This window comes from Falco peregrinus, chromosome W, assembly GCF_023634155.1.
Source record: "Falco peregrinus isolate bFalPer1 chromosome W, bFalPer1.pri, whole genome shotgun sequence".
Taxonomy (NCBI): domain Eukaryota; kingdom Metazoa; phylum Chordata; class Aves; order Falconiformes; family Falconidae; genus Falco; species Falco peregrinus.
This window is the reverse complement of record NC_073743.1, coordinates 608,580-622,024: the sequence shown is the minus strand read 5'-3', so window position 1 is coordinate 622,024 and position 13,445 is coordinate 608,580. Positions and strand designations below refer to the sequence as shown.

Genomic DNA, 13,445 nt, shown 5'->3' with positions numbered 1-13,445 from the left:
CATACTGCCATTTCAACAGGCAGAAATCTCTAGTGTCCTGGATGTATACACATGTTGTTGTATACTGCATAGCACTGTTCATGTGGATCTTGCCACAAAGGAAAAGGTGCTCTGTTAGATCTCTGATTTTTTTAAGAAGTTGCAAAGTAGATCTGTTCAGGCATACAATTATTTGTTGCTTTGGATTGCAGATTACTATACATCCAGGTAAAAAGGGGAAAAAAAATGTTGTATTTAAGTGAATTCTAGCTCATGATAAATAAATACATTATAATACATCATGTGGACATGATATGATTAAGTTTGTGCACTAGGGCTTTTTAGAATCACAGAACGGTTTGGGTTGGAAGGGACCTTCAAAGGCCATCTAGTCCAACCCCTGCCATGGGCAGGGACATCTTCAACTGGATCAGGTTGCTCAGAGCCCCGTCCAACCTGGCCTTGGATGTTGCCAGGGATGGGGCATCGGGCACCTCTCTGGGCAACCTGTGCCAGTGTCTCACCACCTTCATCATAAGTCATTCCTTCCTACTGAAAAATCTGTCCCCATTTTTCTTTGAAGTCCCCTTTAACTGTTAAAAGTCTAATTTTTTAACCTGAAGAAAACTGTAATTATTTCATTCTTCATGCTGAAATCAAGGCTTCAATATTTCCTTGGATTCAGCTGTATTGCCACTGCTGGTAACTGGCAATCGAATGGTTAAGCCAGCTCAGGGTTGCGTGCCCACAGTGGGATGCTGTCATTGATTGTCTATCAGATCTTTGCCATCTTTCTGGGTAAATGGTCAAAAATGCAATATGTCATTAAGAAATCTATCAGCATCCAGCTTTCATTTATTTTATGAAATACCCCAGGAACCACCCAGAAACAGGGCAGCGCTTCGCGTATAGCCTGTATCCAGGACCAAGGGTCAAAAGATGAGCTGGGCTCAAACGAGGGACTTCTGTGTCACTCGGGGCCGAAGCAGGGATAGGAGCACTCGAATCAGCTCTGTGATGAGGACAGATCTTGTGTGGCAGCCGAAGGTTGGCTGATGTGAATATCAGGCTGGTGAGATCGCAGGCTGCAATCGTGGAGAAAACAGCTTCAGCGAGAATAGCAGAAGTCTTTTAAAAGTGTCCCTTTCTCTGAAACTTGATACAAAGCTTATTTCATTGTGAAAGACAGCCTCATGTCCACCCTTCCTTATAAATGTCTCTTCATAACATCACAAGTGACTGAAATTCTGATTCTCAAATGACTATTATTTTCCATATAAACTAGCGTAGAAGGAAAGAAAACAGCAGAATAATTTTGTCTCGGTTTTTATTATACAGTACAAGCCATGAGGGATGTTTACACAAAGTTAACACAAATGATACATGGACATTCTTCTCTTTTTCTCCTAAGAATTGTTAATGTTTAGAGGATGGAGATTTGCATTCATTCATAATAGAACTTTTTTATCCAGTTCTTTATTGTTATAAAAATGAAAATTAATTTAATGTCAAATTAAAAGGATGAACACTTAGAATGTTCCGCTGCAGGAACCAGAAGATGGGTACCATAAAACAAGCCAGTTTTGGGTCACACTGAGTTCTTGCATGCTCCACTGACAGTGATGCAATTGCTTCACCTTTTGGTGGGTAAATATGCCTGTGAGGAACCTAACCATGAGCACGCGGCCAGGGTTTGGGGGTTAAGCTGCTTGATTTCTCGGATATTTTATAAGCTATATACTTTTCAACTGTTTTTACACATCAGTGTCTTTCCAGCAGCAAGTATTGAATTCTCTGGAAGTCTTTGCCCAGGAGAATGCCATGCTAATTATTAATTATATTGCAGTAAGGAAAGCAACAGTATTGCAGGCCGGTCAGAGATGAGAACATCCAGCTCTGCCTGTAATTTGCCTTGGCTTTGTACATTTGTGTGTTCCTTGTTAGTGTTTATCAAACTCCGATTACTTTTCTCCATATAATGTTCTCATTCCTGCGCTCGTTGTGTTTTCTTCTGCATCCTCTCAGCTTGTTTCCATTCTCTTTTCTCTGGCATTACCACTTGTTTGTTCCTTTTTCTTTTATCAAAAGAGACCCAGGCTACCCAGAACTGTAACTGGATCTCTTGTAGCTGTGACTGCCTTGTTTGTTCCTTGTGCAACTAGAACATGACCGAGCATCTGACTTTTTGCCTTAAAAATTAAAATCTTTGCAAAAAAGTGCCACATTTTTAATTCCCATCCAGAGAAGGAACCATGAGGTGGTTACCTAAGGTTACCCGCAGTGATGTTAGTGGTGCACCTACATTCCCATCCCTTTTGCAGGTGTGATTTCAGTCTCAGAAAGTTGGTACCAAACTTTAGCTTCCACGTTTCTTTTAATGATGGGTATAATTATTTCTATGGGCACAAACAAAAAAAAAAAAAAAGAGGAGGAATGTGGATAACTGGCTAGCTGAAAAAGGTCTCATAGACATAGTCCAGCTGGCTGGACAAAAATGCACATCGCTCTCAGCTTATCTGAAGTAAAGCAAAAGTTACACAATAACAGGAAGATTTCGGTGGGAAAAGAATGTTGCAGGTGGGAACAGATAACTACAGAAGAGAAACTAGGGGCGGGCTTGGTATTTAGGCAACTAACCAATAATGAGCTTAACTTTTGTAATATGTATGAGCTAATTATAAGAAGGCATAAAAGGTGACTGTAAGGTACAATAAACGAAGTCTGCTGATCACTCATATTGAGTGACTGTGTCTTCCCTCCGTCGCGACAAATGGCGCCCGAACAGGGACCCTAGAGAGGGCTGAACCTGCGAGCCACGGTTCGACGGAGATTCGGGTACCGGTCCTGAAAGCAGCGCAGGAGGCGGAAGGGCACAGTCCCCGCGCCCGGGAGCACCTACAGAGGGTCCCGCCGGCCACGCGTCGCCGAAGTCTCGCAAAGGCTGCAACAGCGCTGACGACGGTACGGAGAGACAAGCGACGTACGATTCGCTCATATGCTTTTTAGAAAAGCGGAGCGTTCGGGACATAGATTGTAAAAAGGCATTACCCGGGTTATTAGCGTATGGGATAGTATCCGGGTCCCCCGCGGCAGCGGCGAGCGGCGGCGCAGCCCGGCAGGCCCCTTCCCGGCCGCGGTTTCTCTCCGAGGCGGCACCATCCCCCCCCTCCGATCGGCGCCATGGCGATGCAAGCGGCCAAGCGAGCTGACATCCGGCTGCCCCCAGAGGTCAGTCGGGTCCTTTATATTCGGAACCTGCCGTATGAAATCACAGCGGAGGAAATGTATGATATGTTTGGGAAATACGGACCTATTCGACAAATCAGAGTTGGAGACACTCCTGAAACAAGAGGAACAGCTTAAGCTTCTCAAGGAAAAATACGGAATTGATTACAAACCCACAAAAAAAAAAAGTGCTTCAGATGTCCCGTACAAGAAATGGGTTTCTGCCTTGAACTAGCAAACATCTCTGTGCTTAAAGAGAAGCCTTTTTGCCTTGATGGAGATAATTTATTCTGTATTCTGTATTTATGCTGTATTCTGAATGTGGAAATTGGTTGGGACTAGGAGGCTGGCTTAAAGGCATTTTGCAAATGGGATTATTATTTTTGATCATTATTGTAATAGTTTTAGTAGTGCTTAGCTGTGTATTTTCCTGTGTTAAAACGCTGTTATTGAAAATGGTCAACCAAGCCTATGTCGCCCAAAATAAAAACGGGGGAATTGTGGATAACTGGCTAGCTGAAAAAGGTCTCATAGACATAGTCCAGCTGGCTGGACAAAAATGCACATCGCTCTCAGCTTATCTGAAGTAAAGCAAAATACACTGTCTTTGGCTGTTCTTGTTACACAATAACAGGAAGATTTCGGTGGGAAAAGAATGTTGCAGGAGGGAACAGAAAACTACAGAAGAGAAACTAGGGGCGGGCTTGGTATTTAGGCAACTAACCAATAATGAGCTTAACTTTTGTAATATGTATGAGCTAATTATAACAAGGCATAAAAGGTGACTGTAAGACACAATAAACGAAGTCTGCTGATCACTCGTATTGAGTGACTGTGTCTTCCCTCCGTCGCGACAGGTGGAGCGATCCCCCATGCACCCAGCGCCGCCGAATAAAGATAACCTCCGCTCACTCGAATATTGGTGACTGATTCTTTAAATCACCGAGTAACCATTATGTGTGATGGAGCCCTGCTTTCCTGGGGATGGCTGAACACCTGCCTGCTCATGGGAAGTAGTGAATGAATTCCTTGTTTTGCTTTGCTTGCATGTGTGGCTTTTGCTTTACCTATTAAATTGATCTTATCTCAACCCTTGAGTTTTACATTCCTTTCTGATTCTCCTCCCCAACCTTCTGGGTTAGGAGGAGTGAGCAAGTGGTTGTGTGGTGCTTGGTTGCTGGCCAGGGTTAAACCACGACAGGGGCCTCAGACAAGAACACACCCAAGGATATAAATTGCACAAATGTGGCTGGTACATCCTGGATAAGGATGTAGCCAAGAATGTAAATTTCACAGCTGTGACTGGTACATCCTGTAGGAGTACAGATAAACTAGTGGAAGCTAATAAAAACCAAGTTAAGGAACTTGAGAAATTCCACAGACAAAGACCATATACGGAAGAGAGGACTCAAAAGTTCATGGAAAGGACACTAAAAGACATTTTTTCAACAACCACCAGAGACCACCACGGAAGCCCCTCAGAGATTCAGGCCGCATGTGTCATAACTATGTAAATACAATTACTAATTCCAGGAAATAGAATGAATATGTATAGTCATGCCATACATATGTATGTAACAGAGTGCTATAAGCTTTGACTAATGCAACATACGGGATGCATGTTGGGCAGAGTGATACCCCTTGCATCCAGTGCTGTAAATAAAGAGAATGCCTGCTTCTTAATGCTGCATTGGTGTTAAGAGGTTTACTCCTGTGAAATGTATTCATCTGATTCGTGTCAATATGGAACAATGCTAGGACCGCATGATGAAATGTAACCTTCTGTCTTACATACCCTTGTATAACCACATACCTAAGAAAAACAGAGTGATCAATGTATATAGTTCCTGTATCTTACAAAGAACATCTGGCTACATACCTAGTTCCTGTATCTTGCAAAGAACATCTGGTTACACACCCTGATATGCTGGCTAAAACTGGCTTGGCTGCTAACCACATCGTGTTAAGTAAGAGAAGTTTACAGGGCACGTGTAAAATCTAGGGTCATCCTAAGGGTGAGCCGAGGAAGACTGCTGACTTCATCCACCGACTGCCAGACAGGAGTTAAGAAGACCCTCAGAGATGGAAAGAGCATGCGCCATGAAGTACACGCCTATTCCAAGGATCCATTTACATAAACCAACCCTTTCTTAGAAATAGCTATGAATATGTATTAGTTTAGGAAATGTAAACTGAAAATAAATCTTGTACAGCGCGCGTCTTGGTGGAACGGAGACTCCCAGCACGCCCAGTGCTGTTTCCTTGCCTCTATTCGCTTAATAAATTGCAAACTTTGATTGCAATCCTATTTTGGGACTCAGTCATTTATCACACTCCCAATTTTGGTGACAGATTGACTTACAAACATATATACAATATCTACTGAAGAAAAGAGCACTCAGATAAATGTCAAGCAACCTTCTCTTGTCAGGAAGTTGAGAGTCCAGGTCCAGCTAATAAATCAATTACCTTGATGTAATTTTCCATGTGCACCCAAAGGGAATCCTATACATTTAATGATAGTAGCATTTGTCAGTTCCTGAACTTGATCTTTTAAATGTTGGTACTTCTTTACTTTTTAGTAGCAGTATCTAAGATATCATAAGAGAAAGATTTGCCACTCACCCCCCAAGTCCTGCTGGCTTGGGGTAGGGAAGGCAATACCACTTTTTTCACGTTAGAAAACGAGCAGGGCTGGAGAAACGCTTCTCCTTACTGAAGAGTTCTCCCTCATCTCACCACCACCCCACCCACCCCCACCCCCCCCAAAAAAAAAAAAAAAAAAAAAAAAAAAAAGGACGGCAAACATGGCAAACCGCCCTAAGCAGCACCACTGCCCTCGCCCGGCGGCGGAGGGAACGGATTTCCCCACTTCATCGGGTGAGGCGAAACTCACCGCTAGCACTACAGAAACAACGGAACCAAGATGGCGGCCACCTGCGAACGGAAGAGAGACATTCACTGTAGCGGACTACATCTCTAAAGAGCGAATTATGGCCAGGCTTACTGCTGCATAGAAGACTACAACTCCCGGCAGGCGCCGCGCGGCCCGGCTAGAGGAGCTGAGAGGGAAGTTGAGGGGCGGAGCTCATAAATAGTGGCACGGCCCATCTGCCTCGTGTAAAATGGTGGCGGCGGTAGCAGCAGCATCTGTATCATCCGCTGCGGTCTAAGTAGAGCGCGCGGTAGGCCGACGTGTACTCGTCCCTTATCACCTCTATGTTGAGGCCCTTGCCGTGAGTAGGGACTGTGGAGCTACGGTGAGGGGGAAGTCCGAGCTTGCGTGCCTCAGCGTCGGCCGGTTGCTGGCAGGGGCGGGTGACACTGCGGGTGCGGAGCAGTGCTCCTCAGGTAGAGCCTGCTGCTCCCGTCTCCTCAGCAGGAGGAGGTTGAAGCTGCTGTGGGTGGTGGTCGCTCGGCTCTTGTCTGTTCGGCTATGTCGGACAATCAGAGTTGGAATTCGTCCAGTTCTGAAGAGGACCCCGAGACCGAGCTCGGGTTGCCTGTTGAACTCTGTGGGGTACTCAGTAAGGTAAGCTGTCTTTCCCTCCTTCCCACAGCCTGTGCCTAGTGGCCTCTTGCTTACCCTCTCTGCGCCTCCCTACGTCCTCTTGCAGCTGGCTGAGGGCTGTGAGTCCTGTCCGCCTGTCTCCTTCTGACCCTGCCGCTCCGGACGATCAGGCCGAGGCTCCTGCCTCTCCCAGCGCCCATGGAGGGGCCTGGGGGGGGCGGGGCGCAGGAGGCGCCAGCACGGCCGAGACAGCTGCCACCTGATGGCGGGGAGCCTGCTAGGCGGCCGCTCCGGTGTCAGGCGCGAACCGCCTGCGCCCCCTCCCTCAGTTTGGGGCACCAGCACATGCACACTAGGCTGGGGGGGGGTTGCGTACTTACTCTCGCATCCGCGCAGCGCCCGCCCCTCACCACCCCATAAAGGTCGCGTGAGGAAGCACTTTCTCGGGGAAGAGCTGCGAGTGCGTCTTCAGCCCTGGCCGGGCAGCTGGAGAGGCATCGACGCCCGCCCCGCGAGTCCCTGCCGTGCCCTGCACCCGTACCGAGCCCGTTGGCTGCCTGGCGTAAGCTTCCAGAGAGCGAGGCCCGAGAGGGGGTGGCCGGCTGCGCGCTTCGAGGGTGTATCCCCCACTTATAGCCGAAGTCGCAGCATTCCGCTCCCCTGTTCTGGAGCTCCTGAAGGCAGGCATATTCCGTAGTCACTTCCCAGGAGCAGGCCCCAGCACAGGAGTGGCACAACCTTTAGTCCAAGTATCAAAACAGGGCAATAAAATACCCCTGCAGCGAGAGATATGGGTGGTGGGGAGAAGCAGAAAGAAAATGGCACTGAAGCTTGTTTTCCCCATTTCAAATTGACATTGCTTTTTGCTCTTTTATCACTGAAAATAAGATGACTTGCAAGTATGCATTGGATGATACTGGGAAACTTGAGTGCTTTAAATTGGAATATTGAATTACAAAGTCTGAAAGCAATTTTTTTAAAACTTAAAGAATGCTTAGAATAATGTTGAAATATCTTTAGAATTAAAGCACTATGTTTTGAATTCTTTTCCTATGCGATAAGGCCAGACATAGATCAGTATAGAAGGCACAGGTCATGGAATACTGAGATCATAAACAGGTCCTGGATGCTGAGAAAACAGCTGTAACAGGGCCAGTACTTTGCTTTTTGTGAGGGACAGTGAACTCCTTCCAGTCTTGAAAATGTTTCTAAGCTCAGACATGGGAGGAACAGTTAGGAGACAAGAAGGGCTGTGGCTCTCATCTGAAAGATCTTATTTAATAAGTCCTAGTGCTGTTTTTTACTGGTGTAGCAGATGAAGCTATGGCTGCATCTGACCTCCTGTAATGTGCAAACTTTTTTGAATGATTGTGCTGTGCAGCTGATGCTGCCTTTCATGTGGGAACATGGAATGTAATCCAAATAGTCAAGTATGGTGAAACCTGTTGCAGTGAATATGCTTGAGTTAAGTTTACCTTTTGCTTATTGATGCCTCTGTAGTAATTGAGACAAATGAATTGAAATGGTAGCATACCAAACTTTCTACTAAAAATATTTACTTTTAATAACTTATTGTGTATAATTACATTTTAAATCAATAAAAGTAGGCTCTAGTTCTCTGTGTGCTTAGTAGTGTTTCTGTTGCTCTGCCCTTTGGTAAAGAGAGGAGCTTTGAAGGAAACAGTGATTTGGGAAGAGAATCTTATTAGAAGTGTCCTGCTGGTCTCTAAATGTTTCATAACTCCAGATTTCTTTCCATTATATTTCCTGTTTAACATTTTAAGGTGGATACTGATGCCAGGAAAGGTCTGAATAAATGACTCGATAGCCAAAGTGACTATTAAGCAGGTATTTGTTTATTCAGTGCTCTGTGTGTGTGGGATAGCTCTTCCTTACACATACCCACCCACTGTGCACTTTACTAGGAATTTATATAGCATAAACATGCATATTCATGGCAAGGACATACATACTTATAGGAGTGGAACACTTCTTGGAACACAGCCACTCTTTCTTGGGCCTGTGCACTGTCTCCTGGTGGTCTTCATTGAGGGCCTTAAAGATGAAGGCTCAAAGTCTTCCTCTATGTTGATTTTTTTTTTTACCTCATTCCTTGAAGCATGCACAGTGTCTTCAAGGCCATTGTTCAAACCAAAAAGCAGTTCTGACTAGTATATTATCTTAACTGTAGCACTAATTCCTATTGGATATGTCTGTTCAGGCAAGGACAAGTTTATCAAGACATAATTTCATGAATCTTCTGCTGATTTATTGTTTCCCTCTTTACCTGACTTTTTCAGTATCAATACAAAGTGTCTGTCTTGAAGCATAAGAATCTAGATGCTTGAACTAGTGGTCTTCACCAAAACCTTGTTTCTGACTTGTATACTTCAAGGAGTCTTTTAATTCATGGCACACTTCGATTGCAACAGCAAGTGCAAGATTGACTGCTATATTTACATCACTTAACTGTGTAAGAGAAGGAAAGATGCTTTCCTCCCTGTCCCTTGCTGTTTTGCCCAAGTTAACTTTGGACACTGCCTTTTGTGTCTGGCAGGAGTTGGGAATATGGAAGACAGGAAATAATATACCTCCGTGACAGCTTGTGCTACCAGTTCGTGTACTAAGCACAGCTGAGGCTTTCTTTAAGAAATGCTAAACTTGGCAATTTGATGTATTAAGAGATCGTAAGGGGCTTTGTCTTTGGAGAGTAAATCTAGGTCTTACCTATGCTTGAAAAGTTTTAGGAATTTCTCAGCTATAGTATTTTTCTGTAGATCAGCTCTTGCTTATTAATAGTTAACATGCTGTTATGGGACATGTATTAACTAATATGCGCAGTGTAGTTTAGAAATGAGCCTTTTCACTTCCCCCCTATTTATATGTTATAAAAAAGATGAATAATGGTTTGAATTAAATGTTAAAAAGAGGAGTTTTAAACTTGGAGCTTTTTGTTTAAGAAAAGTTGTCATGTTCAAAGAAGTGCTTGCATGATAAAATTTTCAGTGCTTTTGTTTCCATTTTTACCTAACTTAGAATTTTTGCACTGTGATTGAAGACCAAGCACCAGTGTGTAGCCAGAGTTATAGAACAGTCCTGATTCTACAAAGTGCAGCTCAGTAGTCTTGAGAAGATGTTGCAAATAATAATAATCAGAATTTTTAGTCACTTCTAACTAGATCTTTAAGTCGAATCCAGGATTTGTTTCTGGAACATTACTTTCATTCCACGGGTGGATGTGGAGTCTCTAGGAAAATCTGAATAACAAAAGGATAATTGGACATCTGCTGATAAGCAAGTATCATCTTATTGAGAAAGTGGTTAAGAATTAAAACCTAAAGCAATATCTATGGGCAATATTAAATTGATAAGGAACTGATTGCTCTAGGCACTATAGTAGTTATACTGTATTGGTGGGATAATGGCATGTTTCTATTTATGAGAACTAGATACTTTTATACAAAATCAATTATTTTATGTTCTGCTTAAGATTGACTTTTGGTCTAATTCCAGATTTTAAATCAAATGACTAAACTCACCTTTGTAATTAATGTTCTGTTCCCCCCCTGCAAATTGTCATCAGTATGTTTATTTTTATTAGAACTGCATTGCCAAGGCCAGTTAAATTTCAGAGATCTGTTATTTTATTGTTGGTTTGAAACAACTGGTTTTTAGTAACTTTGGGAGTTTGTAAAATGATTTTAGGGAGCTCTGGGCAGAAGAATAATAAAAGTTCTCAATTGGGGAGAACTTTTATAAAAGTTGCTTTTCTTCTCCTGGTGTTTGAAAGCCTGAGAAATATCAGCCAAACTATTTTTACTGCTATTTTATTATTATTAGCTGATCATTGAATTTTTTTTACAGTGGACCAACTACATTCATGGGTGGCAGGATCGATGGGTAGTTTTGAAAAGCAACACACTCAGTTATTATAAGTCTGAAGATGAAACTGAATATGGCTGCAGAGGCTCTATCTGTCTGAGCAAGGCTGTGATTACAGTAAGTGCTACTTCAGTATTGCTATATTTTCATGTTTTGGAGTGTTACATATTTGTAGGCTAATGCCTGGTGAAAATTAATATGCATATGGCAAATAAGTTTTGTTAGGTCATTTATTATTAAGTTAGTGATATTGGTACAACACTGTGGAGCATAGCAATGAGTTACTAATAAGAAAACAAGCTGCTCTCATTTGAGAGTGCAGTAAGCAGCTTTTAATCTCTGTTATCTTAGAGGTTTCTGTGGGTAGGGATACAGTTTGCTTCTGGAGGAGGCAGAATTTTTCCAAGGGTCAGCCTAAGACCCTGGACCAACCTCGCAAGGGAGGCAGCATCCATTGCAGTCCTTACAATTTGCACTAGAAAGAGAGGGTAGTGTTTCTTTGACTGTGCTTTCCAAACATGAGTCTGTACAACATTTCCAAAAGAAAATGTTCTAATATGTATTTCCTTCTCTGAAGTGTGGTGCTGTTTTTTGCCTAATGCTGAAAGATGCAGTATTATGCTGGTAAGAATAAAGAGCCTACATGTAAGTAAAATATCATAAAAATGAGTTTACCTTAGAAGATAAAGAAAAAAAACACTTTTTGTAGCTTTCAGAATTATGTATTAGTTATAAATAATGCTTGCCAAAAAGCATGCTGTAGCTTTTCTGTGTTAGTGTTAGTACAGTTATTTGATGTGGGGGAGGGGGAAGCTGGACTTCTGTGTAGCACATTAATTCCTAGAGCAGTGGTGTTAAATCTTACTATCCACCAAATGTTTTGCTTTCAAACTGAATCGAGGATGGCAAAGAAATTTCCTTTTCTTATTAATATTCAGCTTATAAATAGAATTTTTAAAAATACATTTTGGTTTGGGAAGAAAAGACTGGATTGATTACATCAACTATATGTGTTTTGGAAAAAAAGATTGAGAAGAGAAAGCAGACTTATACATTTAGATATGACAGGTATTGCAGTTACTAAAAAATGAAAACAGATTACCTTATTTAAAGCTCTTTTTAAAACTACTTAAACTTTTACATCTTGCTCAAGATTTTACTTATTCAGGAATATATGGTACATACAACAGCATCTAAAGTGCTCATTTAAGTGTACTTCTGGTGGTCTGTAGAGATACCAGCCTTTGATCAGGACTTCTAAAAAGGTGTCTCATTCACTAGTAAGAGGTTTAACATGCCAACCAGGCAGAGACAGGAAGGTGGTGACAAGGAGGTAGATCAAGGATTGTCTAGAAGTATGTTGTAGAGCAAATCTCGGCAGCTTGAGTTCTGGTTTTGATGGCAGAGATTATAGTGATGCTGATATTTTCTGGAATGTTTTGGTATATTGCACTTCGTGAAGAGAAGTTGGTGAGCCTATCTTTTGACTAGGAAGTATGTAACACAAACTTCGTGTCGATAGCTTTTTTCCTCTCTTCTATCTGGTGCTTGTTATGTCCGGTAACTTGGAGTTACACTAGAGGTGACTACCTATACAGAAAGAGTTCAAAAAGCTTATGTTCCAACTTAAATTTGAGCTTTTATTCAGGTAGGATTCATGCCTGCCATGTTTTAATCCAGGGTCATCTTTTTACTTTCTGTATTACTGATGTAGAAAAACTTTGATTTCTAATTTGATTGCATTGTAGTTATTGCAACTTGGTTTATGCTATGATTTTCCTGTTTTGATTATACTGAGATAATGCATACTCATTAAAATATTAATGGAAATATGCTATTGGCTATTAGGCTTTTAGAACATGTTGTTATTGTGTTGTAAAGAGATGTTTAGACAGCTCTGTGGAAATGCCTAGACTGGGATTAATGAATACAGTTTGCATAATGGAGATATTTTTAGTTAATTAGTTTCCAGAAACAGTAATTGGAAAGAACTGTTGCTTAATGAAGGCAGTAATGATGTTTTAATTAATATTCAAGTTGCAAGCCATTCCCCTTCAGAATGGACTTCTGAAAGGGTAGGTTTGAGTATTTATTGCTTGTGGATATCAAGAGCTTGGGACAGACAAGAAGTTAGAAAATGGAAGTCTGCCTGAGACAGACAGCCTAGTGAATTGTCTTAGCTTATTTTTCTAAATAACAATAAATTGCTGTTGAGAAGAACTTAATAAATCTTCATGTTATATGTTAGGGATGGAATAAATGTGTTTTAGCTCTGGTTTACCAAAAGAACAAGAACACTATATACATGAGAGTTAAACTGGCAGTTTCCAGTTTTAACCTTCTCATTTTCTTATACTGTTGGAAGAAAGAGACAGTTCTTTCCAGTAGTCAACTGCTAATAATAATAATAAAAGTCCCCACTTCTTAAAAGATACTGGTAGTTGAACAACTCTTCTTCCTCTGTCTTGCAGGGTTTCTGGTTTATTTATAGTATGATGCTGGCCACCATTAATAATTGGGCACTTGTGTACAGATATCTTAAAAAATAGATGGACAAGTTAACATGCTTTATGTGTTTGTCAATTTAAACAGGTACAGAAGCTTCCTGTGAGAAGTTTTTTCACAGAAACTTTAAGCTCTACAAATATTAAAGTTGTGTATTTTTAAGTGAAGGTAATGGCAGTACTAAAAAAATATTCTTAGTAGTATTGTTTAAAGCACTTTTTGCATGAAGAATCATGTTTTGAAAAATAGATTTTAAAAAAATAACTGTTAATAGTGCACTGGTGTCTTACGCTTCATACTTTCAAATTGTATAAAATATTTCGGAAGCAGTTGGAGAAGTAGT

The 13,445-nt window shown here is 41.7% G+C and overlaps 1 protein-coding gene and 1 long non-coding RNA gene across 11 annotated transcripts in view; one reads left to right on the top strand and one right to left on the bottom strand.

Moving 5' to 3' along the window:
* Nucleotides 1-1,289: 1,289 nt before the first annotated feature.
* On the bottom strand, nt 1,290-8,001 carry LOC129783088 (uncharacterized). Its single transcript, XR_008745080.1, has 3 exons — nt 6,791-8,001; nt 6,101-6,141; nt 1,290-3,234 (listed from the first exon to the last, which is right to left on the bottom strand). It is a non-coding gene; the product is annotated as an uncharacterized LOC129783088 (long non-coding RNA).
* The window catches only part of LOC129783085 (ceramide transfer protein-like), a 99,750-nt gene continuing 92,306 nt past the window's right edge, over nt 6,002-13,445 (top strand). For 5 of the 10 annotated variants that reach the window (XR_008745073.1, XR_008745074.1, XR_008745076.1 and 2 more), the window contains exons 1-2: nt 6,002-6,736; nt 10,580-10,714. Coding sequence is in view for 6 of the 10 variants with exons in the window: in XM_055792757.1 (XP_055648732.1) it covers nt 6,641-6,736; nt 10,580-10,714 (231 nt within the window). In the remaining 4 variants the exon portion in view is untranslated. Of the gene's footprint in view, nt 6,737-10,579; nt 10,715-11,174; nt 11,243-13,445 lie in introns of those variants that run through there. The other 5 variants (XM_055792756.1, XM_055792754.1, XM_055792755.1 and 2 more) reach the window with 4 other exon arrangements.